General features: G+C 38.0%; 1 protein-coding gene across 1 annotated transcript in view; it reads right to left on the bottom strand.

Moving 5' to 3' along the window:
- Positions 1-18508, bottom strand: part of LOC128872000 (serine/threonine-protein kinase D3) — a 32090-nt gene extending 13582 nt beyond the window's left edge. The window contains exons 1-2 of the mRNA XM_054114248.1: positions 17425-18508; positions 3894-4429 (exon numbers count right to left, since the gene is read on the bottom strand). Of these exons, the coding sequence (XP_053970223.1) occupies positions 3894-4019 (126 nt within the window). The 5' untranslated portion in view covers positions 4020-4429; positions 17425-18508. The remainder of the gene's footprint in view (positions 1-3893; positions 4430-17424) is intronic.
- Between the last annotated feature and the right edge of the window lie 302 nt (positions 18509-18810).

Raw genomic sequence — 18810 nt, 5'->3', positions numbered from 1 at the left:
TTGTGTTAATCGCCAATTTGAATACAAATTTGATTAGTAAAATTTACCAAAAAGCATCTTTGCTATCAGCTGCGAAGATATTTGGAAGAACTTGCCAATCTTAGGTTTTACAAGGACAACGATCCCAAGCATCGAAGTCGAAGGTGTATAGAGTGGAAACAATAAAATTGGACTGATAAAGCGTGGGATGCTTGATATAGTAAATATTACAATCATTCTCTTGGCGACTACCTGTGTACAGAGGGTTATGAAAGTGAAGCAAAATGCATCCCACGCTTTTAACTCTAATTTGAATGACTCTATTTATATCTTAATTTTTGTTACAATTCTGTTCTGAGGTAGTTGACTACGACTGATCGTTCGATTTGCTATTACTTCATTATAGGTCTCTTTGTCATTAAAATTTATTTTCTGCCTTTTAGTTCGATTAGCAATAAAAGCGTGTTTTTTAGTTTTTTTAAACTATTTTTTATTTTCTACTTTTTAGTTCGATTAGCAAAAAAGCGTGTTTTTAGTTTCTTTAAACTATTTTTTTTTAATATATTATGAATGAAAATTATTGTTATCATTGCAGTCAGTGACTAAATGATTCGATATATTCGTGTTATATTTAATTCCTTTCTTATCGACTGTGAGTCTAAAGCTATGCAGTTATCGGCCGTGATAAAGAAGTAATCGGGATGAAGAACTTATTTCGTGAAGGGAGCCTGAGAAACTGATTTACAAGAATAAATAAAGATTTTTCATTTTACAACCAAATTCACCTTACTTTTTGCCCACAGTAAAAAAAAGAAAATATTAATCCTGGCAATCCTAATAAGGATAATGGAAAACTTTTATCAAATTATTGCATTGTCATCGGTCCTTGATAGATGTGCAAAATTTCAAGTCGATCAGATTTTTAGAAGCCAGTGAAAATCAAGCTCAAAGATTCCGTTACATACATACATACATACAACCCGACCTAATAAAAGTGTGTTGAAAAAGTATGACTCAAAGGCGGCCGCCGTAGCCGAATGGGTGGTGCGTGACTACCATTCGGAATTGAGACAGAACGTAGGTTCGAATCACGGTGAACGTTTTTTGTAATAGCGGTCGCCGCTCGGCAGGCAAAGGCAAACCTCCGAGTGTATTTCTGCCATGAAAAAGCTCCTTATAACAAATATCTGCCGTTCGGAGTCGGCTTAAAAAAATTCAATAGGCTATGAAACTGCATAATCGAAAATTTTCCAAACAAAGTATTAGATTACACTGAATAACAACCCAAAAATATCTTGTTTGATGATTACATTTTCTAAAGCAGTTTTTCATGCTGATTACAAATCTGAAAACCGTTTTTCTCTATCACGTCAGGTTTTTAAGATATTAACATGTCCCTCAAGATTCATCTCCTCGACTCACATCTCGACTTCTTTCCAGAAAACCTAGGTTCTGTTAGTGATGAACATGGTGAACGTTTCCATCAGGACATCTCGGTGATGGAGTCACGCTATCAAAGTCGATGGAGTGCAGCAATGTTAGCCGACTATTGCTGGATGCTTCAGCGCAACATGCCAAATTGTCAGCACAAACGCAAGTCTACAGCCAAGAAATTCAAACCAAACTAACTTTCAATTTAAGGAACTTTACGTTATACCTATGTATTTTACAAGTGTATTATATCTTAAACTATGTGTATTTATGTTAAGTAGTACTCTATTCAGCGATATATGCTCTACTGTGACTTGCCTGCGAGTTGTTTGCTTAAACATATATAAATGGTCAATGCCAAATATCTCAACAACGGTGGGTGATAGAGACAAACGGTTTCTATATTTGTAATCAGCATGTCTTACTTGTCTTAAAACAAGTGTTGGTTTCCAAGATATTTTCCGAAAGTTTTTTTTTGTTGCTCAGTGTTATTAGAGTTAGGTTAGGTTAGGTTGACCTGGCTGGCTGAAGGCCATACCATAGACCTATTGGTCCTTAGTGGTACCAGATGGAGCTTAACCCTTGCGTTTCCTTGTAGTAGGCTTCTTGTAATAAGTCTGCGTCTTTTGCGAATCTAAGTAAGCTCTGAAGCCCTAACCCCGAAAGACATTCTAACACCTCTTATTGTAGAGCTCCTAAACATTTCATTCGGGTTCTAGCTAATGCAGGGCAAGAACATGAAAGGTGTTATCGAGTTTCCCCCTCTTCTAGTTCATTGCAAAATCTGCAGCTATCATTGTTTGTAATTCTCATCTTGTATGCGTGTGCTGCTAACAAATTGTGGCCTGTCAGTATAATTACGAAAGTTCTGCTGTCCTTTCTAGACAGGGCTAGTACGAATCTGGCTTATTTATTTGCATTCTGTGTACACATGACTTTCGCGGTTTTACAAGTGGCTAGATTGTTCCACCTCCTGTCTATCCGTATTTTCAAGTCCGCAGCGATGTCATTGTATACCGTATTTAAAGGTTTCAGTATGTCGGATTATTAGAGTAAAGAGTTAAAAATTTAGGTGACAATTTATTGCATTTTTCTAAATTTTGTACCAAGTTTGAAAGTTTGACTTATAGGGGTTTGGTTAAAGAATGAGTAATATTATATTAAAGAAAAAGTAATACAAATTTTGTATCTCGAAAAACACTGAAAATATACAAAATAATCATTATGCTTTCAGTTATGCTCGCCATTTTATATACTTTTTCTGTCTAATTTACAAATATAATATCATCAAATATTTATTTGTGGCCTCCATTCGGCTTTACTTTTGTAGAACTGATGATTGCTCGATATATATTTATATTATAATGAGGTAGCATATTGAACCTATTTTAAGCTGCTCTATCTAAAAAAGGCGACGGCAGCTGAATGGGCTGGTACGTGAATACCATTCGATTGCGACCGTGTTAGAAACCCCGGCATGCAACATCAAGCGATAGAAAAGGCTTTTTGCAATAGCTCCTGCTCCTCGGCAGGCAATGACAAGCCTCTGAATATATTTCTGTAAATAAAAACATCCTCCTCATTAAAAACAATCAGCCGTACGGAGGTAGCATAAAACTGCTGAAACAACTAACAAAGGATAAAAGCGCCAAATATATATATATGTAAATATATATCTACTTTATATGGCTACCTAACTCCTTTCATGACATTAGCGCGAGTAATGTTTTCTCACATTCGATACCATATTTTATCATAACTTCTTAGATTTTTATAAAAATCTCTAAACTGCTATTTTGGTACGCAATATTTTGTTATAAAAATATACTTTTCTGTTCCTACATATTTGCGATTTATGACGGCTCATTAATATTGCTATAGCATGTTGAGATATAAGCACGTACCGATAAATTTATAGGCCACCCATAAACTCCATATGGCTATGAAATATTTATATTGCTACTGCGTACTTGGGAAATGAAATGTTGTATCAACTGCGGTTTCATCATCCTTTAAAGTACAAACGAAAACCATGTGTAGCCACGTGAAGGATATATACTCGTATGTATGTACTTTCATTTATGATGTATATATATAAATAAAGGTAGAGAAAAACCTTGAATTTACTTAACCTACTGATAAGTTAAATGTATAATGTATGTATGCATGTATGTATGTATGTCTATTTATAAAATTCCACAAGTGGCAGTTAATAATCTAAAGAACGTAAGCAACCAGCTATTAAAAAGGTGTACCAAGAACAACGCATAATCCATCAACATCGCCCAAGGACCTAAGTTTGCCACCCACACTTTCATAAGAATAGAGCAATAAAAATTGCTAACACCAGCCCTTTCAGCCGTAGGTTATCGATTATATGTACATAAATACTTGAATGTTGAGAAAATTTGAAGGTATTATTGTAATTCTATACGGTTATATTGTATTTGTTATTTTTTCAAGTGACAACAATACGAACTCACCTTTGTGTTGATGAATTCACAAGCTAAATCCTTGAGCGATTTCAATGTTAAACTACTGGCCGCCACTGAAACAGCATCGCGCAAACTGCCAAATTGAAAGAGGAATGTCACTTCCGGGCCTTCCATAATAATGGGTACTCCAGCTACACCCCCACTGCCACCGACACCAAAATTGGAGGCGTTGTTGTGGTTGTTGCTGTTAATGAAGTTCTGTCTGAAGTGCGCCAGTGCAGATGTTTGTATTTTCACCGTAAATGTTTTTGGGTTGATTGCCTTAACACTTGGCTAGTCACTTATGCAGGTTGGTAGGTGGGCCTGTTGCGTAGCGAGTCTCAATGGACGGTTGGTCGTTTTGAGTGGCTAAGTGGATGGCTTGGTTTAGCGGCCCAAAAGGCCTATTCTAATGGAGGTTTGTTCGCAGATTATACGCTGGTAGTTGTTCCACTCCTCTTGCAACCAGTTTTGTTTTCATTCTATTTAGCCAGTGTTTATTGTTGTCTTGTTAAATATTTACTTCGCTTGATTTATGAATTTAACTAAAAGGAAAGGAAAATACATGGTTTTTACATTAGTTACATAGTAGCATAAAAAAGGCTAGCAAAAGGCTACCAAAAAGGATGATTAGTTATGAAGTTCTAATAAACAACCAAAATGAGCAATTATGCTTAATATGAAAGGTTGAAAAGCTGTAAGAACGAAGTAGATGAGAAAGCACAATGCACAAGTACGTACTCAGCGAATGCCACATACTTTAAATGGATTCTGTAGTTATAGATTTTCTGAATGGCACAGGAAGGCTTAAGGGCTTCGGGCGTGTGTTTGAATAGGAATCTAAGCGGAATTTCATACTATTACTCGTATCACGGGCCTAAATATTTATGGTTAAAATCAAAAGTTCACTTTATTTATCTGTAAATAAAATGGAAATTTATATGTTAAGTGAATATATTTTTACCCATAACTTAAAAAAAATATTAGGGAGCTATAAATCAAAAATATAAACGTTTGCTAGTATAATAAAGTAGCATATGTAACTAAAATCTTCCCTATATGAACTTGGCGGTTATTGCTTGTGACCACAGATATATATGTAGATGGTATAATCTGCGGTTAGCCACTTTAACCTAATAAAACCTAATAGTAACATAACTCATATAAAATAATAAGTAACTCATGTGAATTGCGTGTTTCTTGTTGCAGAATCATGGTATTATTATTGAGCAAAGGACCATCCTGGGAGTGTAGATGTCCCAGTGATGATTTTGGTGAACAGTGTACAGGCCCCTTTTTGGAGAGAATCTGATTACCGTCAACTTGGTTTAAGGGTTTTTTATCGCCCACCGTAGCTCGATTACGATTTTCTTCGCTTTTGAAAAGGTATGACCCGCTTATGGCTCCGACTCACATTTTCAGTGCTCCTACCCTACAAGAATTGGATGATGGAAACTAACCCATAGAAAGTGCTTTTACTAACACACATTTACATAAGCAAATGCTTTCAATATTTTTACCTTGGATACAAATTAGTACATAAAGGATCATAATGCTCTTTTTTTACTGCTAGTGTTGCATTTCTCCTGAAAGAAGATATTATATTGTTCTGTTTAGCCTAGAAGCCCATACATATCCTCAGCAATCAAGCTGAGTAATAGCTGCGCCTTTAAGATTGCTCATTTTCAAAAAAAAAAAAATATATATATTGTATATATATTAAAAACTTCTTCTTCTTCTTAATTGGCGCGATAACCGCTTACGCGATTTTGGCCGAGTTTAACAAAGCGCGCCAGTCGTTTCTTTCTCGTGCTAACCGGCGCCAGTTGGACACACCAAGTGAAGCCAAGTCCTTCTCCACCTGATCTTTCCAACGCAGAGGAGGCCGCCCTCTTCCTCTGCTACCACCAGCTGGTACCGCACCGAATACTTTCAAACACGGAACCTTTGTATCCATTCGGACGACATGACCCAGCCAACGTAGCCGCTGGATCTTTATTCGCTGCGATATTCGCCGATGCCAACGTGCAAAGGTCAAAAAATCTTCCACAGAATCTTTCTCTCAAACACTCCAAGCGTCGCTTCATCGGATGTTGTCATCGTCCACGCTTCTGCGCCATACGTTAGGACGGGCATGATGAGAGTCTTGTAGAGTGTTAGTTTTGTTCGTCGAGAGAGGACTTTACTACTCAGTTGCCTACTTAGTCCAAAGTAGCACTTGTTGGCAAGAGAGATTCTAAGTTGGATTTCAAGGCTGACATTGCTATCGGTGTTAATGCTGGTTCCTTAATAGACGAAGTCTTTTACAACCTCGAAGTTATAACTGTCTACAGTGACGTGGGTGCCGATACGCGAGTGTGCCGACTGTTTGTTTGAAGACAGGAGGTACTTCGTTTTGTCCTCGTTCACCACCAGACCCATTCGCTTTGCCTCTTTATCCAATTTGGAGAAGGCAGAACTAACAGCGCGGTTGTTAAGGCCGATGATGTCAATATCATCGGCATACGCCAACAATTGTACGCTCTTATAAAAAATTGTGCCTGAGCGACTAAGTTCTGCGGCTCGTACGATGCTCTCCAACATCAGGTTAAAGAAGTCACACGACAGCGAGTCACCCTGTCTGAAACCTCGTTTGGTATCAAACGGCTCGGAGAGGTCCTTCCCAATTCTGACGGCGCCGCTGGTGTTGAGCAACGTCATCTTACATAGCCGTATTAGTTTTGCGGGGATACCAAATTCAGACATCGCGGCATACAGGTAGCTCCTTTCAGTACTGTCGAATGCAGCTTTGAAGTCGACGAAAAGATGGTGTGTGTCGATTCTCCTTTCATGGGTCTTTTCCAAGATTTGGTGTATTGTGAATATTTGGTCGATGGTAGACTTTCCAGGTCTGAAGCCACACTGATAAGGTACAATCAAATGGTTGACGGTGGGCTTCAGCCTTTCACACAATACGCTCGCTAGAACCTTATAGGTGATATTTAGAAGACTAATCCCGCGGTAATTGGCACAAATTGCAGGATCGCCCTTCTTATGGATTGGGCAGAGCACACTTAAATTCCAATCGACAGGCATGCTTTCATCCGACCATATTTTGCATAGTAGCTGATGCATGCACCTTACCAGCTCCTCGCCGCCATGTTTGAATAGCTCAGCCGGCAGTTCGTTGGTGCCCGCGGCTTTGTTGTTTTTTAGCCGCGTTATCGCTATTCTCACCTCGTCATGATCGGGTAGTGGAACGACAATTCCGTCGTCAACGATTGGGGTATCGGGATCTTCACTTTTTCGTTGACATGCGCAGCTGTCACTGTTTAATAGGTTCGAGAAGTGTTCCCTCCATAATTTAAGATTGTTCTGTACGTCAGTCACCAGATCGCCGTCTTTGTTCTTACAGGAAAACGCCCCGGTCTTAAAACCTTCTGTAAGCCGCCGAACTTTCTGGTAGAATTTTCGGGCGTTGTTCCTATTGACCAGCATCTCAAGCTCCTCGCACTCACGTATTTCGGCCTCTCGTTTCTTCTGTCGGATAATACGTCTCTCTTCCTTTTTCAGCTTTCTGTAGCGATCCCACATGGCTCGCGTTGCGCCCGATCGCAGCGTGGCTCTATAGGCGGCATCCTTTCTTTCTGCGGCAGCATGACATTCCTCGTCGTACCAATTGTTTTTTCGGGCTCGCCGGAATCCGATTTCTTCTTCAGCGGCGGTACGTAGAGAACGAGAAATGTTGCTTCATTGTTCGTGGATGCCGGTTTGTTGGGCAGTACTCTCTGAGAGCAGGAGTGAGAGTCGAGTGGCGAATCTTCTGGCTGTCTGTTGTGATTGCAGCTTTTCGATGTCGAACATTCTTTGCGTAGGTAGATGCACGTTTTTTGCTGCACAGAGGCGTGTGCGCAGTTTGGCTGCAACAAGGTAGTGATCCGAGCCGATGTTGGGTCCTCGGATCGTACGTACATCTAATACATCGATCTGGTTTCGTGTTTTTCGATCAGGAGACAGCCAGGTGGCTTGATGAATCTTCTTATGCTGGAATCTGGTGCTGCATACTACCATGTTTCGGGCCCCGGTGAAGTCGATCAGCCTCTTTCCGTTACCGGATGTTTCGTTGTGCAGGCTGAATTTTCCGACTGTGGGACCAAAAATTCCCTCCTTGCCCACCCTGGCGTTGAAGTCGCCAAGCACGATTTTTATGTCGTGGCGGGGGCAGCGCTCATAGGAACGTTCCAAGCGCTCATAGAAGGAATCTTTGGTCGCATCGTCCTTCTCTTATGTCGGGGCGTGGGCGCAAATTAGCGATATGTTAAAAAAACGGGCTTTGATGCGGATTGTTGCGAAACGCTCGTCCATCGGAGTGAACGACAGTACTTGGCGACGAAGTCTCTCTCTTGGATGGCAGTGATGTCAGCCTTTACTCTCACGCGGACATCAACCAGCCGGGCAGACGCACTTTCCCCATTAAGGGACCTGACATTCCAGGTACATGCCCTCAAATCGTAGTCCTTAGTTCGTTTGCAGGGGTCGTCATCAGTATAGAGAGGTCTCATCCGAGGCTTTTTTAAACTTTTCATTGGGGGGGATTTTTAAGTGGCGGGTCCCAAACCCAACGCACAACCAGCTATCCTGGAATGTTTCGCCTTCTCACGTTAGCTCACTCCCGAACGGGTGTTCGGAACCTACCCAGAGGATACGTGGGCTAATCCCGGCCGTTGTGAGCTCTTGAACCATATGCAGAAGAATCGTCCTGGCCATTCCCAAGAGAATGGCGATCAGTAACTTTCCCCACTTGCGTGGACTTCTACACATGGAACCATCCTCCAACTATATTTTTTAATTCACGGATAAGTCGGAAATATCTATATATATAATTGGCGCGTACACCTTTTTTAAGCTCCTCCTCATATTTGTGGTGTGCGTCTTGTTGTTGCTCCACAAATGGAGGGACCTACAGTTTCAAGCCGATTCCGAACGGCAGATATTTGTTATGAGGAGCTTTTCCATGGCAGAAATACAAAGGCCATTGCCTGCCGAGGGGGACCGCTATTAGAAAAAACTTTTTCTTCATTTTGGTGTTTCACCGAGTTTCGAACCTACGTTCTCTCTGAATTCCGAATGGTAGTTACGCACCAACTAATTCGGCTACGGAAACAACGAAGCTCAAAAAAATGTATGTGTAAATGCAAGATGCCTTTCAAGAAAGTTTAGCACTCAGTTTGCCAGATGGTGAGCGAAATTTCTGCTTGCGCCCAAGACGAGATAGTTAAAATTTAACTTTACATTTATTTATTTAACAATTTATTAGTACAATAAGATCATGGTACAGCATAGATTATAAGTGGAATAAAAATAACAAGATGCACATTAATACCCTAAAACAAGTGGAAAGAGTAACAAGACAATGTGTTCCCTTGCAGTCCTATACCGCGCATCAACATTTTGAGTAATAGTAAAAATGTTGTATGACGTATGAAATCTTACGAAAATAAAACAAAATAATATATTTGTTCGGTTTTCATTTATTTATGGTAGATATTTCCATCAAGTTTGATTAACCAGCTGCTACTAATACCTGTAATTCCATAAATTGTGATTTGTCATATGTGATGAGTATTTGCTTCAACTCTGACTACAAAAAAACATTAGAGAGGGCAGTGTAGTTGTTTGTTTAATTTGTTGTTAAAATCCGTCCTTCCTAGAAGGAGGTGCAAAAATCACACTTATGTAAACATCTACGTCAACTTTTTCACATTTGCTTTAAGAATGTAATAGACACTTTGCTTTGAGTATTCTCGAATATTTCCATCAACAGTGACCATCACTTGCTCGGTCAAATAACTGGCTATGTTCTTAGAGGGTAGTAGTTAGTGTCGCCTCAAATACCGTTTAGCGTTAGCAAAGCTTCTTACTTGGTGGCGAGATCCATTATTGAAAAAAAATCGTTACTCAAAGTATTCTGTGAACACTTTTAATTGTACACTGATTTGGAAAACAATTTTCGACATTCAATAAACTTTTGCATAATGAAGGCCATACAACACTGAGATATGACTTATTTAACTAATTGTTATATTTCAGAGTTTCTCTACATTGAAACCAAGGTTCTTACAGAAAAATACATTGTACCCAATATAAATGAATTTGAAGTCTTTTCACTCAATTGAATAACAATAAATAGTTTATTAATGTTACTTAAGTAGTTCACATGGTGTGTGGTTATTTCTATGGCCTACAGAAGGTCAATCTTCTAATATTTGATTGGCTATGACCATTTGCAACATAGTTCATGGACTAGAGTTTATTGAACACATGGTCTTGCTCATACTCACACGATTGATCGAAAATTCCGCCATGCGAATAAAACACGTAAATTCCAATCTCCGGCTGGCAGCTGACTAACGGGCTGCCGGTAAGCAAATTGTAAAGCTAAGTATTAGTCATACATACAAATACATACGAAAGCACGTATGTGTGTGTAACACACATATGGACGGGTGTTTGCATGTTCTTTTATTTAAGAGCGTCTTAGCTGCTTTGGGAAACGATTTTTTTTTGTGTAGGTAATTCCGTTTTGAAAAATTGTCAGTAAGTTTCTCAAGTGAGTTGCACATTTCAATTTCTCGTTCTCCAAATCACATACTTATACTATTTTGTTGTGAGCATGATTTCATACACATGGCTATTTTGACCACAGACAATGTGTAGATAGATACGATTTTGAGCAACTTTCTTGTGGACTAGAATGTGCATATGTATTAGGAATGCGAATCCCGGGATCTCAGTGCCGTTCAATTTGTAAAACAAAAAAAATTAATTATTTAACTCATTTTAACTTTAAAAAATATGCATTTTGTTCATAAATCTAAATTAAGGAGAAACTATTTAAAAAAATTATTATGCGATAATTTTAAGACTTCTTAGTTTGTATTGTTTTGCCTTAAATCAACTATATTCTATATTCCAATTTATTTTCAATTTTCGTCAAAATGATATGTGTTAAAATGCTCATAATTTTTATAAAAAATTTAAACTTATTGAATATTTACTGAATTTAAGCATGCTTCAGGATTAGATTAAAAATATCATTAAGTCCCGGAATAAAAAAATAGTCGCCAATATTGGCATCCGTGGTATGTACATACATGCATGCAAACATATGTATGTATGTGGTATAGGTATGCATATTAATGGACAAGCATGGGCTAAGCCACAAAGTTACAATTTGTTTGCACATATATACACATGCACTCAAATATGTATGTATGTGTGCAGTGGACCATGGCTTCTAAGTAATACTTGAAAGTTAAGTAAGTTTAATGTTCTTGTTTTTGCTGAAAGTAGTGTGTTGGACATTAGGGAGTTGCGATTCTAGTAAAGAAAAATAAAATTCATTTTTAATATCGCTTATGTAGACCGAGAAGTGTATGTTAGTTTGGGAAAAGATTATTTACACACTCTACAGGGTGCAAAGTTAATTATACAAATTTGGTTTTGAATAACTTTTTCACTTAACAAAAAAAAAAATTCCTATGAGAAATGAAAATCTTTATTTTGCCACGCGCTCCATTGCTTGCCTGTTTGTATACTGCGACTGTATAGTTCACAAGTGTCCAATAAGATTGATGTACGACGTCATTTGCAAAGATTATAAGTGTCCTGATAGAGTGATTCATTTTGCGTCACCTTGTATATCAATTGAGAACATGCGTTAGGTGAAGTAGAAAGTGCTGAAGTTTTCCGCTAGATGACTTCAGTGAGCCGTATCTCACGCATTTTATATTGCATCAGGTGGTGCTGTACGGCAATTTAAAGCTGACTTTATGCTTAAAAAAAGTTCTTGAACAGTACTGTGTTTGATGAAGTCAGTGTGGATGACAGCATTACAATATAAAGGTAAAATATAGGAAATTTAATACATTATTTAGCAAGAGTACCACTACGCCCAAGGTGAAAAGCCGGAGCTGGTGACCAAAAAAGTGTTCTGTATATGAACTTAATACAGTATCGAATTGAAAGCCATCATTCAAATTATTCTATTCTAGTTGTCGAAAATGTTGATGAAAATCATCGAGGAAGACCGAAATGTAAGCGCTTATTCCATTGCCCAGGGATTGAGCACCGCGTTGTTATCAAATTTCAGAAGAAATGTCATTGTTTTTAAGAATAATGGACCTTCATGTACTTATATATTTAGATACAAGAGGCCTGTGAAGTCTACCTCTGCCCGGGCTGCCCAGTGATGGCAGTGAGCGAACAAAATATCAAAAAGTCTAAAAATTAGTAGTGACCGAGTGAAAAATTAAGTCAAAGCATATAACGGAATATAATTGGAGATAAGCAAAGAACGAATAGGAAAAGTTTTATAAAAAAAATGCATATGACAAAAAGTAATGCGCATTGCGAGTTTGCAGAAATTGACCACAAGCCCCACAGTCCCGCTCCGACTCTCAGTGGCCTTTTCCTTTTTTTAAATTAAAAAAGTAGTCTCGGGAGCGAAGATTTCTGTGCGAAAATATTTTTTCAGTGACATAAAGGAATTATATTCACGGTGTGAAAACTGTATTTCACTTGAGGGGGCCAACATTGAAAAATTAAAAATATCGATATTTTTCTGTTTATTAAGTGGCTTATACCAAAAATTTATCAGTCGCCCACAAGTTTTACTTTTTGGATTTTCTTTTATTCGTAGTTCCTGAGATTAATAGCGTGGTACGAGTAGGAAAGCACTCTAAGCACTGCCGAGGAAGGGACAAAATAATATAGGTACTTATAATATGACCGACTTTCGAAGTCCGTTGACAGAGTTTATCTTCAAGTTCGTGATGTGCATCTAGATGATGTTGATTATTAATGGACTTGCAGTTTAATACTAATTTCGAGTGGCAGATGGTCTCTATGGTCCCTGGTAACGCAATTTCTGAAATCGAAAGAGAAATGGGACGCAGTACAAAAGTTTGCAGCAAGGATTGTTATAAAACTCCGAAACATAGAATGGGATCGCAAAGCGGAGGTTTGACGAATGCGACCGAGCTAGACCATTTAACAGATGCCTTATCCAAAGGAGCTATGTTGAATCACATCTGCTGTGGGGGTGACTGTATTTAATCAAGACGAAAACAAACAGGTGACAAGTCGATATCGAGCAACGATATTACAATTTTCCATTGGTCCCAAAGTATTAATGGAGGCTACTGATAGCGTACAACTAAGAAGGGAATACAGGTACTTGGTGTGTCTAAAAAGCAAAAACGCGGCTTCACCTTGATGAAATGCTTTAGCAGTCCCAGGGTAGAATTAGCTGAGAGGGGACAGTGTTAGTGGGAGTATGCCCCCCATACCACTCGTGTGACGGCATCTTTGATGATATTCTGCACGAATCATAGCTACATAATAAATCTTCATCAAGATGGGCATGATACATGCCGCAAAAGCGAGGACATACGATAAGGAGACTTCTTGAAGTGCCCGAGTACATCTGCTACAGATTTACTACTAGAATGACAATCCGTATGAGATCTACAAAATCGTAGACTTAGTGTGACTCCGCTGGCTAGGTTATGTCAAATGGCTACAAACCCAACCCGATGCGGTGCCGGCTAATAATTGCAGAAATAGAGGAAGACCACTTCTGTGTTGGAAAGACTAAGTAGAGCAGAGCTTGACTTCGCGCGCCCTTTTGTGTACCTTAATAAGCTATTACATTAGGAGATGAAGTGGGTTAATTAAAAGATAAACCTCGGTAAAAACTTATTAGAGCTAAGTTGCTCATATTGAAAAGCAAAAAAAAAAAAAAAAAAATTTGCACCATCTTGCTCGACCTTGGCTTCAACCTCTTTTTCTTGTTAAAAGTTTTAAGGATTTTAAAAGCAGTAGCGAACCCCAAAGCCAAACTGCGAAGGAATTCAAAAAGTACACAAAAATTCAAAAAGGACAAGCAAAGAGTTGGAGAGACGAGAAGCCACATTGAGGAAAATATACAGAATAACAAAGTAAGAGCAAGCAAAAAAGTAAGTTAACCGTAAAAATTATCATGCAAGCAACTTTCTAAATTTTTAAGTAGGTGTATCGATGGATAATGTGATGTTGTTGTTGGTACTTTTCTGATGATGCTATTCTAGAAAGGCAAAACCAGAGCAACGAGACATTGTGCTTATAATTACACAAGAATACATACAGAGTATTTGTGTAAGTGCACGATTCAGTTTTCAATTGAATTGCTGTCTCACTGGCGAAGCAGGCATTTCGTAAATGCTGGCAACTTCTGCAACAACCGCAGACACTGACTCGGAGTTGAAGCTGTGGTTTTACTTTTGCCGGTAGCAGTTGGTTTGTGGGTAGGTTAGTTGGTTGGTAAGTTAAAGAGTTAAAAGGTACAAGCGGAATATATGAAGCGTATACACATACATATATAATATATGTATGTATATATTATAGAAATAATTCATTTACAACTGCAAAGGGGCTCACTGTTGACAGCAATTGCAATTAAAATACCTTCAAGTGTTGTGTTACAATGTTTTTTTGTTCGAGTATGCAACTCCTCTCCTTCGCATTCGAGTGTCTGCGTATGGCGGCTGTGTGGAAAGCATAAAAATTCCAGCCAGCTTATAAACCGTGAAAAGTTTGCACATAAATAGCAAAAATGGAAGGAGAATATAGTAAAAAGATATTATATAAAAAGTAACAAAATATGATAATGTGGCTGTAAAGAATTTTTGCAGAAAAGAAGATGGATTTTGCGCTATAAAAATAAGAGATACAAAGGCACAAAATTTCCCAAGTTATTCTAACATTAATAAAAGCAACCAGTTCAACGATTTTCTATTTCTGCGCTAACTTTATTTCGTCGAAAGCGAACCAGTTTGTTTGTGACTAGATGGTCACCAGTTCAGGGAGCAACTTAATAAAGTTATCCTGTTAATATGCTGACCCAATGCATGCTTTCTTGTCAAAAATGAAAGGAAATGTACTGTAATGTATGAAAGTTGGCTAAATGATAGCTTTGCCTCACTATCTTGCAACGTTTTGAAGTTGCGAATAACTCAATACTCTAATTGACAGCACTTTGTCGATCTTTGGTATTTCAATTCGACACTTCGCTTCCTTTTATTCAGACAGCACTCAATTGTCCATAGAACTTTAGCAAATCACACACAGTATAGCAAAGCAAGACATGTAAGCAACTCAATTCACAACTCAGAAATGTGCCTGCGTAAAAAGCACATCACTTCCTGTATACACCGCCCACCCATCTTAATCTGGTTTAGCGAGTTCAGAGGTTCGCCTCTCTGAACATATTTTCCTAAAGTTTCATAACCTAACCTAGCTATGACGCCGCAAACTCACTTCCGTCGTCTTATCTTCCTCAACACAGGCAAGATAAATTGGTTAAAATATCGACCATATTCTGCAAATGAAACCATATTAAAAAATACCAGTGAATCAGACAGACATTAAACGGCGTGCATCGAGAGTCTCTTACCACATTTCTAAGCTCTCGATCCCTGAATGCCGTGACTGGAGTCTAAACATCACTCATCGCAGACGAAGAGCTTCAGCTGCCTCGTGATAGCCTCGTTACTTTGGCACAATACCGTTCTAGATATTGTAGCAGATGACTCCTCGACCCCAATATACTCAATATATGTGAAGGAACCCTACATTATACTAAGCACCTATTCACATATCCATTAAATTTACTCATCTAATACCCCTATCCCTTTGGACTCAACCCGTAGAAACAGTATATTTTCTGGACCTACCGTCAAATGAGATAGACGATGACGATCGGTGATTACACCGTACTGGCAGGGCCTGATAAGCTGCTACAGCACTGGTAACCAGTGAAAGAACTTATGCATCAAATAATATAGAAGGGGGAATTATTGTCAAAAATTTGTTTCTTATTTAATTTTAATAATTTTTATATGTAAACATTCCACAAAAGCCATAAAAATCCGAGCTTTTACTTTTTATTTTCATAAAATTTTAACTTTTTCATAGTTGGATGTTTTCTCCCATGCAAAAACACTTCGAATATTCATAAAAAAGTATTACAATAAAACGTGTCCACACTTTCCCAGTGAAAATTACGTAAGGCTAGAATCCTTCAAGGTCGATTTTCAAGCTACTGTGAATGTAATGTATTCGATAAGTCCGGGATCCGTATTGCTCACAAATTGTATTATCACAGATAAGAATCGGCATTAGGGCAAAAGAATTAACGTTCGAAAAGTTTTACAGAACTTTCTTCTTTGCAACAGGTAGTAATACACCTGTGAACATATATATATTATATATATTCCGCTGCATATGCATTTACATATTGTACATATATGAAACCTAAGTTTGCTGGTATACGTCTTTGCCCCTGCATAGTTCATAGTTCATTATTACATCATTAGCAATAATCGCCGCCCCATAAATCTCTCGTTTCTTTCGACTACTCTTCCTTGTAATGTTTGTGCCCCACATATTTAATATAACAGTCATGATGAAAGACCTATAAAGTGAAGTGACCTTATCTATTGCCTTTTAAGCCAATGTTGATTTCGAAACTAACAAAGCCCTATGCTACATCAAAATCACACTTTTAAGTGTCAGCAGTGAGCTCCATAGGTGGAAGGACCCGACTGCATTGGCTGTTTGCTTGGCTTATTCGAGTTCACTATCAGTCTTTACTGCTTACACCAAAGATGTCGATGGCATCGGCATACGCCAGAAATTCTATGCTCTTATAAAATGGGAGTCTTGAAAATTAAGTGTGCTGTCTAGTATCGGTTTAAATAAATCATACGATTGCTTCTCTGACCGAAACCCATTTGATATTGCAGATATTCTTCTCAATTCAGAGTGAGTGATGGTGTTTTTCAGTGGTACCAGATTCAGGCATAGCGGCAGACAAACAATTCCTTTTATTGCTGTCGAAAGCAGTCTTAAAACTAATAAAGAGTTGGCGGGTACTGATAAAAATGTGAAATGTATTGCCGATTGCTAGATCTAAAGCCGTTGTAATAAAGTCAAGTTATAAAGACTGGTTCCATATTGTTTTTGCACATTTCGAGATTGTGAATTGCTTTCGCTCGTCAGGCATGCATTCATCAGAGCACAGGAGTTGATACATGCACCTTAGCAGCTTTTCGTCGCCTTACTTAAATGGCTTCGTCAGAAGTCTGCTAATTACCATTTGCCACTTTAATATTAATTAATAATTAATAATAATAATACTAGGATATTTTGGATGATCTATTTTCAGCTAAATTGAGCAATTCATATAGAAAGGTTCATTTTCCAACTGGTACCAGTTACATGGAGATCCATATCTATAATAAATATATAGCATATTTCACTGCTTGTCACTTTGATGACAGATTCTGTGCGCCAATGAAATGATTAGCGTGAGACCAATAACTATCGTTGTTAACCGAATCGAAAAAATGTCATAGTTACAACATAGGCCGAGACGGGACAATGTGGGCGAACGGTAGAGGTAGAGGATGGTTGATGGACATATAAACTTAAGCTAGCTTGGTAATTGCTTATTACTTACTTGTTGTTGTTGTTGTTTGCTATTATGCTTTGGGCCTTTCTGCTACTTTCCTCTTATTGCCACTTCTATTCTTCTCTTCGCCGTCTTCAATCCTGTCAGCTGCTGGGAACTACTGCTTTTGTTGTTGTTATTTTTACTGTTTAATTTTCTGTTGTTTTTACCACTGCTTAGCCAATTTTTTTATTTTATTTTCTTCTAGTTTATATAACACCAGCCGCCGCGCCCGTATGAATAAAGCCAATCGTTATTTCTTTGGATTATTTTGCTGCTATTGGCCTTTAAAGTGGCTTTTATACATACCGCCTCTGCCGTTTTAATATTATAGTATTTTTCACTTTTTATTTCCACCTTATTTGTATGTACATATTATGCTTGGCTGATATTTTTCATTTTGAGTTAATTTCTTTTCCTTTGTCCATTAAAAATGTCGCATATCGTCATTGCACTATTTCAAAGCCATCGATGTGCGTAAATATTTACATTCTATTCCTGGCGTCTACGGCAAAGTGCTGCTAGGTAGTAGTTGCGGCGTCTAGAAGTGCATTCAAACATGGAAATAGTGAAGTGCGCAAACACAAAGACACAAGTTTACATATTATTATAACATACAAGTAGGTGTGTATGTGAGGTAAGTGATGTGCTTGAGCGCGTTAATACACAGTTATTTCTTTCGCTACTTTTTCTTCATTCTAAGCTTTCACTTTATTTTCACAGTAATTTTTATTAACTAGTTTTCATGTAAAGAAGTTGAATTTTTCAAAAACACTTGATTTTAGAATAAAAAACACTACCAAAATAGAATTTCTTCACATACTTGTAAACGTACTATGCCTTAAATTAAATGATCTTCCGCCTAAGCGTTATTGAGTAAGCCAAGTTAAGCGGCAGTATTGCTAAGCTCAGTAATGTGTAAAAGCAACCGCACAGCTCCACAACGTTCGGATGTATGACGAGTGCTTGTCTGCTTGGCCTGAAGTTTACTTTAGCAGTCAGCACCAGCTAACTATACCTAACACCAATTTCAAGCACTTCGGTCGGCTGCTATATGCAGTCGAGAGTAGCAGGCAAGACAAGTTAAAAAGTACAACAAATACAATGAAATAAACTAACAGCTTGAAAACTCGTTTTACCACAAAACAGAAAAAGATCAACTAGTTTTAAAGTGTAGTATGGACGAGAAGCAGCAGAAGAAAGATTTGGAATTATATATGTATGTATGTACAGGTATTCCTATTGATGTATTGAGGTGTATGCATGTGAAATTTGTACTAGTATATATTTTGAATTATTTACGAGACTTGAACAATCTGTAGCTGGAGTAGGAAAGTAATTCCAAGCTTGGTTCGTATGAAATTTTTTTTTTGAAAATAGGAACGGAAGTAATAC

The sequence above is a fragment of the Anastrepha ludens genome, chromosome 2, assembly GCF_028408465.1.
Source record: "Anastrepha ludens isolate Willacy chromosome 2, idAnaLude1.1, whole genome shotgun sequence".
In the NCBI taxonomy this organism is placed as follows: domain Eukaryota; kingdom Metazoa; phylum Arthropoda; class Insecta; order Diptera; family Tephritidae; genus Anastrepha; species Anastrepha ludens.
The sequence above is the reverse complement of the archived record's forward strand: the minus strand, read 5'-3'. Positions and strand labels throughout refer to the sequence as shown.